The sequence below is a fragment of the Odontesthes bonariensis genome, chromosome 12 (genome assembly GCF_027942865.1).
Source record: "Odontesthes bonariensis isolate fOdoBon6 chromosome 12, fOdoBon6.hap1, whole genome shotgun sequence".
Taxonomy (NCBI): domain Eukaryota; kingdom Metazoa; phylum Chordata; class Actinopteri; order Atheriniformes; family Atherinopsidae; genus Odontesthes; species Odontesthes bonariensis.
Window position 1 is genome coordinate 31,900,324 of NC_134517.1, and position 20,532 is coordinate 31,920,855.

Here is a 20,532-nt window from a genome sequence, read left to right on the forward strand (position 1 = left end):
ATTTTTTTAGATCTTCAGAACCGTATGTATGAGCAAAGACTCGTTGTCTTGTATCTCGTAATGCCTGGTGGGGGGGGGGGGGGTGATGAGGTCCATGAGGGCGAAATCTGAGAAAGCCCACAACAAAAACAGTTTCAAGAAGTCGCAGGTACCTGCTACAGCATGTGCACACACATTTCCACCCTCGTTAATTGCTCTTTTATCACTATTCCCCAGAGGATACGTCTCTCCAATCAAACGTACACACAGAGAAAACACATAAATCTCCTTCTTCACACACATGTTCACTTCATTGTTTGTGTGAGAGCTCTCAGCTGACTGCATTTGTTCCCTGAAGCCTGATTCCTTTCCACGGATGTCATTACTGGAAGAATACTGGAGGTAAATAAGCTCCATTTACTCTCCTCTCAGAGGCTGAAATGGCATTTGGGATCTGTCATCTGTCTTATTGGATAGTGTTGTCTTCAGGAGAGGAACAGCTCGACTAACACACAGTCTTTTAAACATTTCCATGAATATTTCAGATATACTGTATATATATATATATTTTTTTTTTTTGGATAATATATTTTCTGATTTTACCTATATTTGTTTGACATTTTGAATGTTTTTGTTATTCTTCAAAAATTTATAAAAAAAATTCAAAATGATACTAGTGATGGTCACTAACAATTAGCAGTAGCTACAAATGATGTGATGCATTGCAGTGGATATTATTATTGTTATTCAGTTTTCTATTTAAAGGCACCTGCCCAATCAAATCACGATAAACTAATTAAATAGTGATTTGCGGGATTTGAAAATAATTTTCTTATATTTTAGCAATATTTACATGTGTTTTTATATCTTTTTATTCTTGTTTCATATTGAATCATGTTTGTTGGATATTTTACACCCCATTTACATTTCTATGTTGAATACTTTGCTTACCATCTGAATTTTGTTGCTTTTCTCTTAATTTTTTGGATATTTTTTGTGAAATGCGACCATTCTGAAATAGAATTAGATATTATTTCAAAATTGTTGAAATTGACACTGGATGGAGATTGGAGAAATTGTGCAAAGCGTCTTGCATGGAAGTTTTTGCTGCAAAATAATCCTGCTTGGTAACCTAATGTGCACTTGGTGAGTTGATACCAGTTGCAAACTGTAAAGTTTCCAGACAAACTCACTGTAAATTTATACTATATAGCATAATTGATGGAATCTGTTGGTTTCCTTAGCAAAGAAATTGTTTTTGAATGGGCTCTATGTGAACAAATTGAATTATTTCATAAATAATTATGATTACAATTAATTGAATTCCAATTGGCTTGAATTGGACTTTATTATTTAAGTGCCTTGAGATGACATTTGTTGTATTTGGCGCTATATAAATAAAAATGAATTGAATTGAATTGAAAGTGCTTTACATAAAAAGAAAAGCATTAAAAAGTTACAGTTTAAAAAAAAAGTACAGTGCAGTGAAAGTTATCAATCAAAGTCTTTCGTTTAAATTAAATCAGTTCATTAAAATCAACGGTAAACAAGAAAGTCTGATGGTTTAATTAAAAAGAAGCAAGAGTTGCTGCAGACCGGCAGTTATCTGGGAGTTAGTTCCACATATATAGAGCAGAAAAACTGAAGCTAACATTGACTAATAGCAAACATTTTCTTGAACACCTGAGATGCAATTTGGCCTCAAATCATTTAAAGTTTCATAAATCAATGACAATATTTCAAAATGCAGTCTTTGATGCACAGGAAGCCAGTGTAGAGACCTCAGGATGGAGAAATATGATGCACTTTCTAGGACTAATGAGGTGTCAAAGCAGCAGTGTTCTGATCCATCTTATGGGCAGACAAGAAAATACACTGTTACAGTAATCAAACTCATTCTGACACAGTAGTCCTTTAATCCTTGAAATATTCTTCAGGTGATAGTTAGCTAACTTCATAACTGACTTAATTTGATTGGTGAAGTTCGGGTCCAAGGCCATTAAAACACCCAGATTTCTGGCTTGGTTTGTAGTTTTTAACATTATAGACTGAGGTTGAATAACCTCTGTTTTGTCTTAGTTTATCTGATATTCTGGAACATCATATTTTGCTCAAGGCACTTGATGTTGATGAACGTTATAATGCCCAGGCGATATGGTTATGTGGTTTGTGTGTCTTAGCATTGTCTATTGCTTTGGATTATCTGAGCCAGTGGGAGCATGTAAAAGTTGAATAAAAGAGGACCAAGAATTGAACCCTGGGGAGCTCCACATTCCATTTTTGTCCAGTCAGATAAGTGCTTATCTATTGAGACAAAGTAGTCTGTCTTTTCAGTAGGATTCAAACCAGTTTAGTGCTGTGTCAGAAAGTCAAATCCAGTTTTTCAACCTGTGAGGCAATGTGTTGTGGTCAACTGTATCAAATGCAGCACTGAGATCCAGTAGCACTAAGACGGAAACATTGCTGTTGTCTATGTTTAATTGTGTGTTGTTTATCACTTTAACGAGCGGTCTGTGGAGTGGACTGAACCCTGACTGGAAGATGGAACAGCTGTCCTGTGTAAAAAATGGGGTTCAGCTGTTGATTTTTGCTTTGATTTTACCCATGAACAGAATGTTTGATAAACTGTTTTATCTCAATTTACATCCATTTTATTTAAAGAAAAGTTGCATGCATTTTCATCACCACCATTTGTGTAACTTAACTTGTGCAGCTTTCATCCCTCAGACCAAAAAAGCCCAGTGATTTGTAGATTTTGCAAGCTGATAAATTGCAGCACAGCTGCATCAAGGTTGCTTTGAAAGGAGGAAAAAAACACTATGTTCAATGGCTCTGCTCACTTCAACCAAAGGGGCTTCCATGTGTATAATCCAAATATTTAAATCATGATTTATTCATATTATTAAGCATGTTTTCCAGACGCAAATTTATGTTCTCTGAGGTTTTTTTTTTCATCTGTTGATGGTAATAGTTTGTATCTTTGCGGGCATGTTTATTTGGGTTTCCCTGGGTATGTCCAAATCCCTCTCCTCTGAAAACTCTTTAAGAGTTTTGTTCATTTTACACCTCTGTTTCTTCCAGTCATAAGTTAGAGCTGTCTGAGGAAATTAGCATTAGAAGTTCAAAGTAGTAGAGCCAGCCATGAGAGGATGAAGGTTTCCTAAATGAATTATGTACAGCTGCCTGTCCGTAAGTCACAAAATGTAATCACATTTAACAATGAGAGTTCAGGCTGTAAAAACGGAAGAAGATTAAAAAAAATTTGGTCTATTTAAGGACAAAGATTTGGAAAATGTGTCCATGAATAAACAAGTGAAATGTGATGTCAGATAGGATATTGTTCGACCAAAGAAGTCTGATGAACAGACATTCCTCATGACCCTGAAGTTGAAAGGCTTTTCTCTCCATGTTTGTTTGAGCAGCCAAAGAAAATTGGACTGTGGCTGCCGTGAAAGATGACTGATGCAACTGAGCTCTTTGCCTGTGAAATTCTGCTAAATGACTCCAGGCCGGTCAGAATTTATTTAAAACTCTGCCAATGAAAGACAGCAAAAAAAATTCTGATTTCCCATCATCCTTTTGGCAATAGTGGTATGGTTATGAGTGCTTCTATTATTAGTTTCAAAGGCCCAGAGACAGTGTTTTCTACATAAAACCTTTTATTCTTTGCAGGAAAAAGGTCCTGCCTGAAGTCAAAAGCATGATGCAGTCCCATTGTTTTCCATCCGGATGACTGTGGACATCTCACAGCAACCTGCAGGAACTTGTTGCTGGCTGCTGCTGGTGGAAGAGCATGGCAGGTCTTGTGTCATCCAAACTGAGACCAGTGAGCTTCGTCGTAATGGCTCCTTCAGCCTGCTCTGTGGAGATAAAAGCCTCAGTGGGCCTGCGGCAGTCTGCACTGAGATGTAATGGAATCTGACAAGACAGAACATTTGGACTCTCGAAGTTCCTCAGATAAAAAGACAGCAGTGGGTTTGAAGTAGAGAGCAGGAAAGTGGCCTGAATTCTCCTTTGATGTGTCACATCTTGACTCTGGCGTTTGTTAGGAGAGGCCTGATTATTTATTTTTTTCTGTGGTGAATTTACTACAAACGAAAATTATTTCACATATGCCTCCTTTCAATGAATACTACGCCTAAATCAAAGCATTTAATCTAGTGAAAATAACCACAAACACCTGCTATTATCTGGCTTTTGACTCCAATGGGAAGGTGTTTAAGCCGCATTCAGTGACTCTGCAGTAGTGTAGTCAAGATCATTTATTGGTAACACAAGTTCAGTCTCAAATAGAGACTCTGAAACTGATAGTAACAACTTGCAGACAAAAAATGACGAACCTGATCAATTTCAACCGTCTTCGAGACAGCTGGCAACTCAGTCTCAGTTCTGCTGTGGGGCTGACGTTTGCTTGGATTCTTTCATTCTTCAGCTTGTGAAAGAAACAGATGTACTCGTCATTTAAAACACTCTAAAACAGCAGCATTTAATCAAAATCAAATCAAATCAAATCAAATTTATTTGTATAGCACATTTCATGTACAAACAGTTCAAAGTGCTTTACATAAAATAAAAGCATTGCAGCAGGGAGTGGAACAAGCATTAAAAATACATAAAAGAATATAAAGAGAAACAAATAAAGTCATTTAAATGAATTTAAAAACAAGCAACAGTCAAGATAAGTTAAAAGATATCATTCAGATTTCATGCATAGACACATGAAAAAAGAAATGTTTTTAACCTGGATTTAAAAATGTCTCCATTTGGTGAAAGTTTAATCTAAGGGTGAGGGGTGTCTGAGATGTTTGCTACCAGGATGTTGTGGTGGTGGTGTTGTTGTTTTCTCCCCTTGTCGCCCTCCAGCTCCGACATTATTCATCTCATCTCCTGCTTCATGCATTCAGAGATGAGACGTCAGCAAACACCAAATGTTTTTGTCATTTGTCTTGACTTTTTAAAAAGGTTGCCTCCATCTTTTTTTATTTACCTACACACAAACACGTAGAGGTCGCCATGGAGATTTGCATGCTGTGCTCCGGAGGTTGCCATGGCAACAGTGTTTACATGGAGCAGAGAGTTTTGTTGGCGCAGTGGTGGCTCTGCCTCCCTCAGCAGCTGTAGCTAATGGAGCAGTTTTTCATTGTTTGGTGCCTGTTGAATGCAGCGCTGGATGTTTACGGACTCCTGAACAGGATCATCATGACTGACACAGAGGAAGAGGAGGATGTGGGCGAGGCGAAGGGAGAAAGGGGTGTGGTATTGAGATGATCTAAGATTTGCAAACTGTAAACAACCCAGAAGCAGAGAACACTCAGGACGAGTTGGAGGAAGACTGGAAGGAAAGCAGGAAGCTGTGTGCACATTTCAGCCCTGGTCTTCCTTTTATAAAATAGTTCAGCACTGAAAAGTCTGAATAAGGTCAGCGTAGCCTGCATTGGAGACATCCAGAGAAACAAATCATCCAAACAACGAGCAGGATATCACTTTACATTTTTAGATACGGGCATCAAAAGACTTCATCTCTGCTTGTTGAAACTCTCAGACTTTGTGATATTTTATTCTGTTTTTCACTTAGTTCAGCTCAGAGCTTCACTGCTCCTCATCCTGATGTGCAAAAAAAAAAAAAAAAGATAAAGCACTTAAGACTAAGACCAGTGGAGAAAATAAAGTGGATATAAGAGGCCTGATGATAGACTGCTCAGTTCTGTTGCACACTAATGATAAAAAGCAGAGTTTCTGTAACTTGGCCTCCAGAGTAATGCTTGTGAAATGCTCTTATCACTGGCAAACCTATCCTCCTAGGAGGTTACCTAGGAGACAAGCGGCTAATTTCACTCACAGAGGGTTTTTTTGATGTTGGAAAGGAGGGAAAAATGCAGCCATCAGTGATCTGCAGTTTTGTTCTGACACAGAGGTGTTCAACAGTAAAAAGTGAGAGATTCCATCTACATGTTCAGTAGCAAACACCAGTGGTCCTGTACTCTGAAAAGTTAACAGTCATATGCTTGTATTAAATGGCATCATGTGCTTTGTAAAAGACCAGAGGTATGTAATACTCTCAGAGAAATTACATTTAAAGGAAAAAGTACGAGTTTTTTCCACAAAAATAAAATGATTTGACAAGTTTTCTGCTCCAGTGAATGATGCTGATACACCTCCATCCATCAGACACTTTAATTTTCTCCTGTCTCCTGTTTGTTGGAGCTCTTTATCTCCTCATACCTCGGTGTTTTGTGCACACACGTACACACAGAGGCCTAGGATTGCGGAGAGAGGAGGTTCTGGCTTGTGCAGGGGAGAATGACTGGTACAGAGTAAACAGAGAGCCTCAGCCTCGCTGCCAGGTTTCGATCTTACTCACCTTTCACATCAGCGAGCTGCTTCAAGAACAAACAGGCTTCTGTTCTGCTCGTGTCAGCACGGTCGCAAACTCCGGCGGCAGCTCCGACACATGCAACTGTTTTTATTCATGCATGTCACCCAAACACCATCCAGTAGGCGAAGGCAGTTCATTACATTTTGATGTGGCTTTCTAAACAAAAAAAAAAGATCAAAATAAAATGTGTGTTTCAGAAACTGATACGAGAGGACTAAACTGTCCAAACAAATACGTAATGACAAGTTTGTGCAAGGAATCAGATTTCTAAAAATCTCTTCTTCGCTCTCAGATTTGCAACACTGGTTGTTTTTCCATTCACTTCTCTCATTTTGTTGATTCAGACTTTCACTTTCCAGAACAGCCCAGATTGTATTAAAGCATAAAAGCAGAAGCTTCTTCCAGTGGAAGAAAAATGTTTGTTAATCAGAGAAAACCACGTAAAATAACACACACTATTTGAACAGCTCTCATTCCTCACCACACAGAAATATGGGGCTCATCTCGGGTCTTTTGCACGACAGTCTGCTGCTGAATGCCACAAACCAGTTACTTCTACCTCTTTTCATGTGATGCAAAAACATAGTTATGAGAAAACTTTTAAAGGAAAAGCCATATGTAGGATTATAGAGCCTTGAAAATGATTATTTTGACCCTTTACTATTAAACTGCGATGCTTTGTGGTGTAAACCAATGTAACTTTTCTCACACACAGGATTGACTTGGTGTTGCTGGAGATGCTGGAAGATGTGGTGCTGAGTCTGTAGTAGTTTCAACGTGCAGTTTTCATGGCTCACGGCATTTTTTCTTTCTTCATCTTTCACATCAGCAGGTGGCAGATTGGAGTAGTCAGAAACGCTTTGTTGTGTTTGGTTGTTTAATTAGGTGGGTGGGATTTGTTGAGATGGCGTCACTGGGCATCACTTGTCATAAAGAGGTGCCAGCATCATATGTTGGGTGTCCTCACAGTAATGAACATGCATGTGGGTTAGTTTTGCCATGTAAACTCACACACAGGTGGAAATTATCAAGCAGCAGCATTGACAAATGTGGAGTCGTACTCTATATTGTTAAAGACAGGCGTTGCATTCGGCTGGAGTCCATCATAGATCAGCTGACATGAAACGTGTTACTGGTCCTTCGCCAAGACCAGGCAAGAAATATCAGATCGAGCAAGGTGTTGCCAAAACCTGTTAAACTCGCCTCCAACAGAAGACAAGGGATCTATAGCTCTTAACAGAAAAGATGAAAGCCAAATGACTCAATTTGAGGAGCAACCCATTAGGTGTCTCTGGGAGTCTCAGGCTGAGTGGTTCATTGAGACATTGACCTTTCCTGCTGATAGCTGCCACAGTGAAATGACAGCTAAATGATTAAAAAAAACGACTCAAATAACAGAGCTCCTCCTGGGCTGGCAGGGATGACAAAGCTTTCACCAGACTCTCAGCTGTTGTCAGACTGACATTTGGCTGCTGCTGTTGACGTAAAGAGCCGTCGCTCCTTTTGGAAAACAGAACAGCGCATTCATGGCATCAGAGAGGGCTGGAGTTCATCCTTTCACCTCTTTGTTTATGTACGACCGGGAGGAAAGACTTGGGCACAAACTGAACTAAAATCCATGCGTTTCAGAAAACTGTACAGAGCCGTCAAGACTTCATTCTTATTGACTAAGCCGTCTTAGTCTGAGAAAAAATGAGTCTGGAGAACTCTCAAGCCGTCTATCTTGAATGTATCAATACACAGTAGAAGTATGTGGACACGCAGGGTAGTGAACATTTTTATGGGGCGATTTTTCCTGGCTTTGAGCTCAATAGTTCAAGCGGTGCAACATATAATATTTGAAAGTAAAGACGGATATAACGGAAGAGTAAAAGTGAACAAATTAGACGATTGAGAAGTAGAGCCAAACAACCAATAGTGAAGTCCTTCAGAGGGCTACTCATGTTCTCATAGAGCTACAGTTGCATCTTTAAACTCCTGTTTTATCATTAAAATCAAATAAACTTCATATATGTTGCACATTCATACGAACTAAATGTTGCTCAATTTGCTTAATGTGGTTAAAAGCAAACAACACTTTCCCCAACCTACCCTACCTTTGCTCCAATTTCAGCCCAAAGCATGAAATGATATAAATAATATTGGAAATGGACCATAAAAATGAATAAAATTAAATTTATAAAAAATGATGACACAAACCACTTGATAAAAACTATATAAGGTAAAATGGAATTGACAGACTACATACAATAATAATCAACTAAGTAAATTTGGCTAAAAGCAATGGATTGATAGACAAATTAATGCTTGAACTAAGCAACACTTATCTTTAGATATTTATGTAGTTTAAATGTAAATTTGTCACGACTTTCATCAGCAGTTCACAAACCCTAACATTAGAAAGCGCTCTCGAAATCATTCAACAACAGGGTTGTTTAAACATTTCTAGGGAAAATAATGAGATTCTGTGCCACAGAGTTTTTATCTCTTTTATCATCAGGCGCTCCTCACCGACACGCGTTGTCTTCCATTAATCAGAAGGCAGCAACGCTATGAAGAATATTCTGTGGGTCTCAGCCAAAAACATTTCAGAGGTCCAGTAATCTTGAGTTCTTTCTGAATGAAAATAAAAGACTGTGACAAAGCGGAGAAAAAATAAATAAATTCTCTGACTTGTCTGCCTTCCTCCGTCTCTGGGAAACTTTGATTTCCTGCTTCATGCTCCATCACTGAAAAGAGCCAAACTTCCATGTGGAAGCGGCATTATGGAAAGAGAAACGTATCAGGGAGCAGAGAGAGCCGGAGACATATGGACTTAATACCCCACAAAACACAGCGTGTGCGCAAGAAACAGGAAGTTAACGGTTTAGATTTGAACTTGTGCGCGTAACGTGACACCTGCAGGCTTAAACTCGTGCAGCATCATCTGCAGCTTGATATTTTCAGTAAATTCTTTGGAAACTAAGGCCTGCAGTCTACGTGATTTGAACGACTCAATTCCCCAGATGTGTACTTGGAGGACATGTTTGACGTGACAATAAAAAGTCAGCACGTTAAATGAGCGGCCCTACAGTCCCCCATTTGTACAGATTATCCCTGGATTTTGAAGCTGAGCACAGAGCTGTGTGCTCTTTCTGTAAGCCCTGTCACCCTGGGGGAGCTCATTACCGGCACTCCAGGCTGCGATTTGAAGCCTGTCAGCCTGTTCTCCGCTGTAATTAATTTCACTCCTTTTAGTCCCTTTTTTCTCCTCTATTAATCTGTGTATTTAATTAAGGTCTGCTTGCTTTAGAAGTGAAGAGACGAAGAAGAATGACCAAACACAAAGGAGAACTGATTCTTACTTAAAGATCCTGCATATTATCTAAGAAAAGAAATGGGTCTCCCCTCTGAGTCGAGCACTTGTTTATAAAATGTCTCAAGAGAGAATGGCAATGGATGTTCTCATTTATGCTTAAACTTTGCTGATTGTCTGACTTTGCAGCTTGTTTTTGACTTAATTCATTCACCTTCATGGTTTCCAACAAATGAAATACCGATTTGAGAGTGTTGTTGTGCATCTAAGGCTCAGCGATTAGTTATTTTCCATCATGTGGATGTATGGTGGGTTTTGTGGTTGCGTTTTAGCCTCAGCAACATCTATTTCCAAGATGTTCACTCCATTTGATGACACATTCATAGACACAAAAGATTCCTAAAAATAAACCAAAATGGCCAATTTCACTATTTGTTAAAAGGTGAAGGCTGAAGGGCGAACTACAAAGCAAGATTCATGATGTAGTGAGCAACAGTATGTTGGATTGAAAGTCAATTGTCACTAAAGTGAAGTCTCTTTTAACCTGGTTAAATCACCATGGTAACTAAGCCTGAACTCATAATCTGCCCCAGAGAGGCTGATGTTCAGCGTTTCGGATTGATTCGTCTAAAAACAGCGACAGACTTTCACTGATTCTTGGCTTGATGACACCTCAGACAGCAAAGTCAGACTTCAACAACATTTAAACAGCATCTGGCAAGAGACTAAAAGTTGATGAACGACACTGTGATGACATTTAAAGATCAATCATTTGAAAAGGACATTGGTGTAGGCTACCACATAACAGATGTTAATCAAATGTTGACATTTTAATCCTCAAATGTAGCCATAATCAAATCTTGATTCAGTAACATCTTTTCAGCATCTAATCTAATTTATTTGGAACTTAATCTAAAAAAAATTACCAGAACTCAGTTTTGAATGAACGACTAACAGAGTCCAAGCAGAAGAAATACTTTGAATATCCAAACCTCATGATCCCAACATTGTGCCACGGAAGCTTTGAAGCTTTAGTGAAACAGCCTGTAGTTCGTGTGTCGTGTTACCACGGGAACCAAGCTCTCAGTTGCTGAATCGGAGTTTTTATGCTTTGTCCTGATGTTAAAGTGTAAGAGTTATTTTCTGCTGATATCAGATTTAAAATGAATGAGTCTTGGCCAATATATCAGAGAATATTCAGTAAACTTCACTTTGATTTTAACAACATTTGTGCAACTAACAGTTTTCCTCTTGTTTTAATCACAGAAGCAGGGTTTTTGCCTCCTTATGATCACCTGGTGAACCAATAATGTAAAATCTGTTATCTCTTCTGTGGAAATTTAGGTTTTGTGTTGAATTTACTTCGTGGTGCATCTGTCTATTATGACGCATAATCGCTTAAATGTAATGCAAAAGGAGCCAGACATCATCTTCGGGTTTAATTGACGTTACTGTCAGCGTAAAGTGTATCACAGTGAAAAGGTTTAAACTGAACAAGTGTTTATCGTTTTAATTTGTCTAATTCTTTGGACAAATTGAGTTAGTGAGTTAAGTGGAGTGTTCGTGTTATATCATACAGTGCTGGAAGAATGACGCACGCCTGCAACATTTAGTGTTCAGGTTAACAGAGACAAATAATAACGCATACTTATGCCTACGGACAATTTAAACAATTAAAAGGACAATTAACCTAACGTTGTGGCAGGAAGCTGGAGTCCTCACGCATCCACAGGGAGAACATGCAAACTGCACAAACAAAGGCCCCAGCTGGGATTCAAACAGCACACACCAGCTATTTTGATAGTTGCACTTCAGTTTGAGAGGATAGATTGGCGAGCATAAACCGAACATTGTTCTCTAAGTGGGCGCTTACACTCTCTCCTCATTGGGAACAAGAAAAGACGCCGGCGCTCAGGCTCAGAGGAAAGTTGCAGTTGAAAAAACTTTTCTTTCAAGACTCCACTGCGTCTGGGATAAAACGACGATTCCAAGCCGGGAATCTTTAATCCACCTCTGCTGCTTCCAATTGTTGTCGTGGTTACAACAGCTGCAGAGAGGGGCTTGAGAGGGAGAGCAGAAGCACAGCAGAGAGGGAGAGGGTTTGGATTTTCAAGTAAACTTCTTCTGAAGATTTCAAGTTCTGCTCTGCCCCTGAAAATCCGCCTTATAAACTAAAGCCAAAAGTTTGGAAACAGCTTTTTGTATCGTAAACGTTCCACAAATATGCACCCTTATAGACAGAATAGGTGATAAACTACCACTTTGCCGATTGAAAAGGGGGCATCTGTGTCTTAAAAAGGATATGTTGTTTAATTAAACGGGCTGATGTTATTTTAAGTCCAACAGCAGAGTTTACTTTTGCTCTACGCTGGTGTTCAACGCTAATTAACTTTTAGAAATCTCTGGTCTGAAAGGGCATGCATTGTCAGGAGAGCTGTACTGTTGGGAAATATCACAAAAAGTCCATTAATTCAAAGCTATTTTAGAGAAGTGGAAGTTTAATTCTTTAAACGTCACACGTACTCTGAGCAGCGTGGGCTGAAAACAAGCGGGTCTCTGCTGGAGGCCATGCTGCAGGAGCCTACTTTTCTTCAGGCCACTCGTGTCTTCTGGCTTTTCCGTCTATAGAAGAAGCAGACCTGAACTCTGGCAGCATTTCTCCACCCTCCACTACCTGCTTTCTCAGCCGGGGAAATTCTCTGGATGTTTTTCTATAAACAGCACTGATAACGCATGAAATATGATGGCCTGTTGCTCTCACTTCAGATAAGAAAGCACCCTTGATTCTGATGTCCTGTTCAATGTGTGTGTAGCCAACAGAAGGTCGATTCTCACAGTGTGTACAAATATTTACATTTTATTTTTTCCACAAAAGTATGCAGTCACAGAAAGGTGTTCAGGCTGTTACTACCACATTATACAGTACGCGGCACTGAGACGAAACAGCCAAAAGCTTTGATAAGTCATTCCATCAGTGGTCTCAACATTGTACATCTGTGTAGAGCTCCATTCATTTTTGGCAAGCTTTGGTAAAAGCATACATCTTATCAAACTATAATAACACAGGCAGAAGATGGCAGAAAGTTCAGAAGTGAGGAGCTATAGTTGGGTTGCTTCGTTGATGACTAAATTAATGGATAATTAATGGATAGATTAATCCTTGATGGAACAACTTCGGCTCCCCGTCAGCTTATTTGCTTGTTCGGGAGCTTTTAATCACGCCTTGTGTCCTCATCAGCGGTGTGAGTGAGAATAAACACGTAGCAGATGTTAGCGCGGTCAGAGACAGCTGAGCAAACGGCAGCAGGCGAGGAAGGTCGTGTGACGTGTTCAACGGTGGCTGAGAGGGCTCAAAACACTGCAAACGCATGCATGTAGAGGACCAGGCTGCAAACAAAAGAAAATATGATCTGTGAGTGGGGCGCGCTTGTTTTTCAGCACTTTCAGGAGACACGTGCCCGTTTTTCACAATCTGACACAGTTTCCTGAGCTCTTAATGAAATGCCTGTCGCATGCTTTGGTCATAATACCACAGGGTTGCAGTACACCGGCTCCTTTTTACAGCCCCATCTTTACATCTCTGTTCAAAGAGGTATAGAGGCCAGCTGTACAGGGTGGAGTGATTAACTCGACTCCGCCCCTCTCTTCCGCGGGGTTTGCCTTATTTGAGACTCATAGTGCAGTTTTGCGATGACGTAAATTTGGACTGAAATTACTCATCAGTCAAATCAATTACTCATCATTTGGTGGGATAGTCACCGAAATTTTAAGCAAAACTGTTTTTATCAGCTAAGACATATCTCTAAAACATTATCTACTGCACATATGAAAGACCCAGCGACCATTTTACACACCTTAATCTCCTCACACTCTCTCTACTCTGTTTTAGGCTCCTGGCGGTGACTCTCAGTATATCTTAGAATTCATTTTAATCTCATACAATCAACTTCTGAGGCTCTATTTCCCCTAAAGTTGATATTTTCCATGTCTGAATAGATTTAATGTGTTCTTGCTGTGTGAAGCACACTGAAACGCTTGTAGAGAAAAGTGCTACACCAATAACGTTTTGTATTACCGTTATTATCCTTCTCAGGGTTATTAAACTACCGCACACTATAAATACTTATTCTCAAGCATCATTTCCCTCATCTGCAGTTCAGTCACAGACAGCAAGTGTTTTCCATCCTTTAAGCACAATCTGGTCACAAGTCAAGCTTACCTGGTCCAGGTTGTTAAAACACTGCACCGCAAAGAGGAGGACTGAAATAAGATCAATTACAAGCTCGATAAACCCTTTCAGACCATTTTTCCGTGTTAAGTTTTTATCGGCCAACATTAGAAACTGTTGCTTGCGGTCACTCGGCAAAAAGATTTCCAAATGGGAAAAGTCCAAGAGAACCCCAACAAGAAGTCTGAGTAGCTCGTTGGGAACTCGGGTTATGTTTTTTTTTATTATTATTATTTTTTGGGGCTTTTATGCCTTTAATGGATATGACAGTTTAAAGAGACAGGAAGCAGGGGGCAGAGAGAGGGGGAACGACATGCAGCACAGGGCCGTCCGATGGGGGACTCGAAGCAGGGCCAGCTGCAGCGAGGACTACATGGGGCGCCTGCTGCTGTAGGGAACTCGGGTTACGTTTATCAATTCTGACTTGCACAATTCAAGTCAGGTAGGACGATTACTAAACATGTGAATGCAAAAGCTTTCATTTACTAATCTTGATCTCACAAAACGTTGAGCGAAACAAAGGTGGAGCCTTATCAGCTCATTTCTTTCTTCAGTGAAGTGAGATATGACCTCCATTTGCTGTTCACCGCAACACGAAAAGCAAAACACAAGAGTTTCGACTTTCCCCCTTTCGAGGAGCAGTGAATGAAGGGAAACATCGCAGTTGGCAGTGACTTCATATAAATGCTTTCAAGGACAAAAAACAACATTATTTTCACATGATGACACAAAGTTGACTTTCTTCTTATCTCATAATTAAGATATGAACGGTGATATGTGTTAACCGGCCTCAGAGTTTTGATTCTTATTTGTCTGCACATTGAGATTATCCACCTAAATGCTCAAATAGTGCCTACAGTCGTGTTCCCTGCCTGACAACACCGTACAAAAGCCTCAGAATAAAGTCGGAGAACAATCAGAGTTTAGACAGAAGGCTGCTGAAATGTTCCATACAGCCCCGAAAGTAAATTATTAGACTTCTGTTCCGTCAGCCAAAATCAAAAAGTGCACTGAAGATAATAACAAATAAAAATGTGTCGCTAGTCTTTCTGCAGTTAGTTAAGCGATGAACGAGTCCATGAATCTTCAGTCAAATCAGCTGATTCAATCCTGATCGAAGGTTTTATCTCCGGCCCCAGGTCTTAAACTTACTAAGGGACATGGGAAATGTTTGGCTCTCTGAAATGAGGAGGACCACAGTGAGATAGAACCTGAAGAAAGAGGAAACGGGGGAGACTTGATTTACAAATAAATAGAACAGCTTTGACACGGGTGACGAGGTTACAGTCAGGATACCACATCTAAAAAAAGGTTTGCTTTTGAAAAAAAGTGTCTTGGCGTTCATTCCACAGTTCTTAACCAAAAGGTTCAAAATGTTGCTTTACAAAAATGCTGTGCCTTAACTGGAGTAGAAAAATACATAACTGTGCAAGACAGGAGCTGCTGGGAGTCTGGGGTAACTGCGGGCTGCTGCAGCACTGTGCTGTCCGGGGGCAGTCAGGTGGTGTTGCCCCCCGGGCACGGAGAGCTGAAGGCAACGCTGCAGGAACCAAACCACAACGTAGAACAGCAGTAGTGGCATTCAGGGAGAGCTGACAGCTGATATGCAGCATTTTGCGACTTGTAATGTTTTAAAAAGTGCTCCAAAGGAGCGAGGTGAGCGGGACTTCAGATGGCGTAGTCTTCCTGAATGGCGGGGCTGAAGGCGGAGCTCCGCAGCGCCTCCAGGCAGTTGACGAGAATGAGGGTGCCCGTCAGGTGCTTCCAGCGTTTAGTGATGGGGTTCTTCATTTTGTCCAGGCCCATGTGCAGCTCCTGGATCACGTCTCTGTAGCTGTCACCGATCTGAGCGGCCCACGTGACCAGGAAGTCATACGCCGGCTTCCACATGGCCTGCAGACAAAGGGACAAACTTTATGTCATCTGCTACGCTCAACGTGTTCAATTCGCTCAATGTGCCAATAAGCGGCCTGCTTTCGTTTCATGAGCTGAGAGGAGCTCGAGGAAAACACCGTGCGTTTCATGCACTGCTGCTGTGGTCAAACGTTTGCTGGAAAACTACTGAGCCAGCTCGACCACAAACTTTAAATATGAGAGACTCATAAAGTGCGACGCTTTAACTCTGTGGTGAGAGACGGACTGATGGAACAGCAGCGCTTTAAAGGCAGAAATCAGATAATCAGTAAATTCATCCCATCCCACAGCGCTGTTTCTTTACACTCTTACACCTCATCCTGACTGAACGCGAGCGAGCGATTGATAAAAAGTGATGAGAATGCATACTTTTCAATCAGCCTGTCCTGACATGCCGCGAGCGATGTCGCTCCATCCAGCGATGGCGCCGACCCCTTATAAAATAAAATAAAATCGCCCGCGCTGTCTCTATTTGGACGACATTTCGCGACGGTGTCCCGCCTCTAAACACTTCTTATTGGTTGAAATGAACACGCTGCTTCCTGTTGACGAGCTAGTGAGCAACAGGTCAGCATCACTGAGGGAATAATGGACGAGAAGCTGATCTTTACCGTGGAGCAGCACCCAATGGTTTATGACCCCAAACACCCGTACCACAAACATCTGAACCGAAGGGAGCCACAGAACTCGGTGTTTCAAGTGAGTGCTTTCTGAACCAATAGAATCACTCCCGACAAAATTGTCACGCTGAATATCAGGACACAAATTTCGTCGTCGTATGGCGTCAGTTTCGCTCGCTTTCAGTCAGGATGAGGTGTTAGGTTGCATTTCATTGAGCTCAAGTGAATCGAAATGCAACTCAACACATTATTTATTACGTCTTAAGTGCAATACTGAAGAATGCTTCGGTCATATTAGCCTAAAGGATGTTTTATTTGAGAGGAAAATATTTGTATTCTGGGATTTAGTCATAAAATGATGTCAACAAAGCACATTTTAACTACTTCACTGTAACATTGTTAATTAGAAATAAAACAGAGGTTTGGTATTTTTATATTGTTTATCATCAAATAATGAATTTATCGGTGTTGTAGTAAAGATCTGCTGTAAGGCAGGCGCACCTCGCTGTCCACCACCCCGTTCTTGTCGCGGTGCGGCGCCTCGTAAGCGTCCATCTGCTGGCGCGAAACCTTGACGAGCCTCTCAGCCAGCTCCCTCCAGCGTCCGGCGACCTCCACAGCGGTGGTCAGGAGGACAAAGTCCATGACCAGTCGAGCCACCAGTCCCTGACAGTCCATCTTCAACAGAGCCTGCAGAGAAAAACACAAGAGTCCTTCAGATGCAGAACGGGGATGGAGGTGTATTTCAGAAAACTGGGGTTCCAGACACGAATAAATCCTGAAAAAGTCCAACACCAGCTCTCACAGGGAGTCAGCAGGTGGGGTAAGAGGGAGGATGACAGCGAAATGTTCACAAAGGGGCGGAGATGAAACGGTTTTCATGAAAGTGTTCACTACAAAGAAACTCAAAAATTCTCCATCTGTAGGTTTCATTCCACTGACTTCATCCTGCTGTTTTTCTACCACCGGCCTCCTCGATCCCCACAAATGTCAGCTTTCTACATCTTTAAAAGGCTTTCGCCTGGAAATAGAAGTAAAAACCTTGTGTTGTTTGAACAGCGGATTTATGTCACATCTGAACTGAGGGGAGGAAAAGTGTCTCACAGCGCTGACAGACATAACACAGCAGATCCAGGACACAACATTTAAAAATGCCCTCATTTGACAAAAATGTCACAAGATTACTCATGATTTGGTCGTCTCTCTTGAGAGGGACCTTGGAGAAGGCATCGGTGTCAGTAATGAACCTTTCCAGCTCTTTGTCTGGACAGAAGTTTGGTCTTCTGAACAAGAGGGGAAAAAAACGAATCGTGCCAAAGTGTCTCCTGTTTGTTTGGGTTTAAGTGGTCTGGACAGGAGCCGGGCTCCTCCCACCGGCCCCTGTAACCTCTCTGTCTCCGTCAATTCTGCCCAGACGACTGCTGATGGTGGGAAAAGAAAATGCTGTAGAGACTCGGGCTTGTTCCGGCAGCAGAGACGACCTGCCGCGCGTCACGGGAGATTTGCAAATAGAAATGTGGCACATGCAAATACGAGTGCATTTCCACTGGTGCACACACATATCTGTACATGTCTGCCTGTGAAAAGAATCTGAATTCCACTTCCTCTCCTATTAGTAGGGCTGTGTAATATTAACAAAAAATAAATAAAAGATAATAAACAGGAAATGCTACAGGTTTACAAAGGCAGGTCGATACAGTCTTGGAGACAACCACTGAAGCTCCGCCCCTTTACTGCATGCCCGGACTCTCAGAGACTCCGCCAGGCTCAACATCATTCTCACAACTACGAGTTTAAGTCTGAACCATCAAATGATCCAACTTAAAAATAAACACGCACTAAAAATATCTTTCCTCCCTCTCACAAATCACAACTTCCCAAAAATGTCCCTTTTTCTTCTAAAAATATTCTCACTGTGCGCAACTCAAACTGGCCCGGACGGCGACGGAGGAGCAGGTTCAGAGTCAACAAAGCAAAGGTGACTGCACCGCTGCACTCTGGGCCTCAGCTGGATGTGCAGGAATGTGAGGAACGACAGGATATGAAGGAGGGGTGAGGATGGGGAGGTGTGGGAGGGGGTGAGGAATGCAGACTCCGTGCTCGCTCACTCTGAGACCAGAGGATGAGATAGTGGCAGCTGTGAGCCAATCAGACGCCACTTCTTGCTCAGCATGAATGCTGAGCTGCTGTCACATCACATCAAAGTAAAAGAGACCCAAACGAAGAGCAGTTCAGACACTTCTGACGGCTCTGAGCACAGTTTAGACTTTTAGTGACCGATTGATGCTTTTTTTTTCTCCAGGTCTGTGTGGATGTTGAGGGAAAATCGGTCTCGGTGAGAACCTCTTCCTGGACAGGAAGTCCCTGTCAAAATAAAGCCACTGGGCAGAATTGCTGCTGGGTAACAGTAACAGAGTTTGTTTACTGAGTTGGGCTGCCAAAACATTTTGACAATGAATAAATATCAGAATGTAGTCTGCAGTCCCCCGCAGACGTAAAATCCTTCCTCTCATACATAAGTTTAACTGACTGAACTTGACATAATCAAATCTCAAACCACTTTTTCCAAGAACAAGAAGCAATTACATTCAGAGTAAGAAACATATCCACCCCCTTAGAGTTTGTACTATTATTATTTTGCATTACAACCTGTATTTGGGATATATGGGATTAATTAGAAAAGCAAGAAAGAGCTCCATGGAGGAGACTGGTGCTTCTGTCCATTGGACCACTACAAGCTGAGTTTTACAGAAAAAGGTAAAAAAAAAAAATGTTCACCAAAGGGAACATGGGAGACTCCCCAAAAACATGAAAAACATCCTCTGGTCAGATGAGACTAAAATCAAACTTTTTGGTCAGTAAGGAAAACTGTCTGGATCAAAACCCAACACCTCTCATCACGCCACAGGACCCCATCCCAACACTGAAGCACGGTGGTGGCAGCGTCACAAAATTCACAAAATCAACATGTTCAGGCAGATCTTTGGACTTTAAAAACTTCAAATGAAAGGCTGACTATATTTACCATCAGGAAAATGACACAAAGCACTATACAAATAAAGCTTGAGTTGAGTTGGAAAACAATTATTTTGATTTTAAAGAAAACGACACAGGGGAAAATGGCTTCTTATGAAGTTGTATGTTACAAGATTTGTTGCGGCTGCATCTCAAGGAAGAGCAGCCAACTGCCAATAAAAAAAGGGTGTGATGCGACTTGTAGTGTAAAAGCACTTTGAAAAGCTCAGTCCATTTACAAGAATAAAAATGTGAACAAAGTGTTCAGATTCTTGTGCATTATGAAAAAAACACAAAGGACATGAGTGACGATGAGTTTATTTGATGAACGGTAAAAGTGTTCACTACTCCACATGAGAATCCCAACAGCGTTCTTAGTTGTGAGACAAGTAGGGCGACAGTCATTAGGCTTTGTTTGTGACATGTAGCCGCCCGTCTGTGTCAGTTTGCCTCCACGCAGAGTGAAGGATTATGGGTATTCTGACAGATTCGTCCTTTTGGATTTTCTGGAAAATGCCCTGGATTTAAAAGGCATCTTCACTTCAGAACCGATGCCAAAAAAACAACAAAAAATGTCTTCTCTTTATGAAAAAATATCCTCACTTTACTTTTCAGATCCACCCACTAATAACACAGAATAAAATCAACTTTTTCCATCTTAAAAACATTAGAACAAATGTCTAAATCAAAGAAACGGACGGTGGACTTACTGATGGAAGTGTTCATTTATATGGAGCATTTTGGAAGTCTCATGGTCCAGTTCCTTAAATCTGTGTGAAGCTGGTGTTTGTGGTTTTTTTTTCAGACTCATCATGGCGGTTGGAATCGCTTTGACTGCTGTACATCTTTCATGTCTTCTTCTGAGGTATTTATCTCCGACCGCCGTCCTCTGTGGGTGTCTGAGTCCGGTTTTAAACTCCCGTTGTGCTGGGAGCTGAGCTCGCTGTCGTCGCTGCGGTTTAAACGCCTTCTTCTCGCAACAATTATCTGGAGGGGGGCGGCTTACATGCAGTGCTGTGTTTTTCCAAAATGTCAGCTGGTATACATATTATGGGACTCGCTGAGTGTGTGTTAAGTACCACGGAGTTTGTTACACCAGCTCAGC

General features: G+C 41.2%; 1 protein-coding gene across 1 annotated transcript in view; it reads right to left on the reverse strand.

The window, feature by feature from the left end:
- Positions 1-14,536: 14,536 nt before the first annotated feature.
- The window catches only part of LOC142396908 (SH3 domain-binding protein 4), a 36,223-nt gene continuing 30,227 nt past the window's right edge, over positions 14,537-20,532 (reverse strand). Inside the window, exons 4-5 of the mRNA XM_075480117.1 lie at positions 16,914-17,102; positions 14,537-15,771 (exon numbers count right to left, since the gene is read on the reverse strand). Coding sequence (XP_075336232.1) covers positions 15,547-15,771; positions 16,914-17,102 — 414 coding nt within the window. The 3' untranslated portion in view covers positions 14,537-15,546. The remainder of the gene's footprint in view (positions 15,772-16,913; positions 17,103-20,532) is intronic.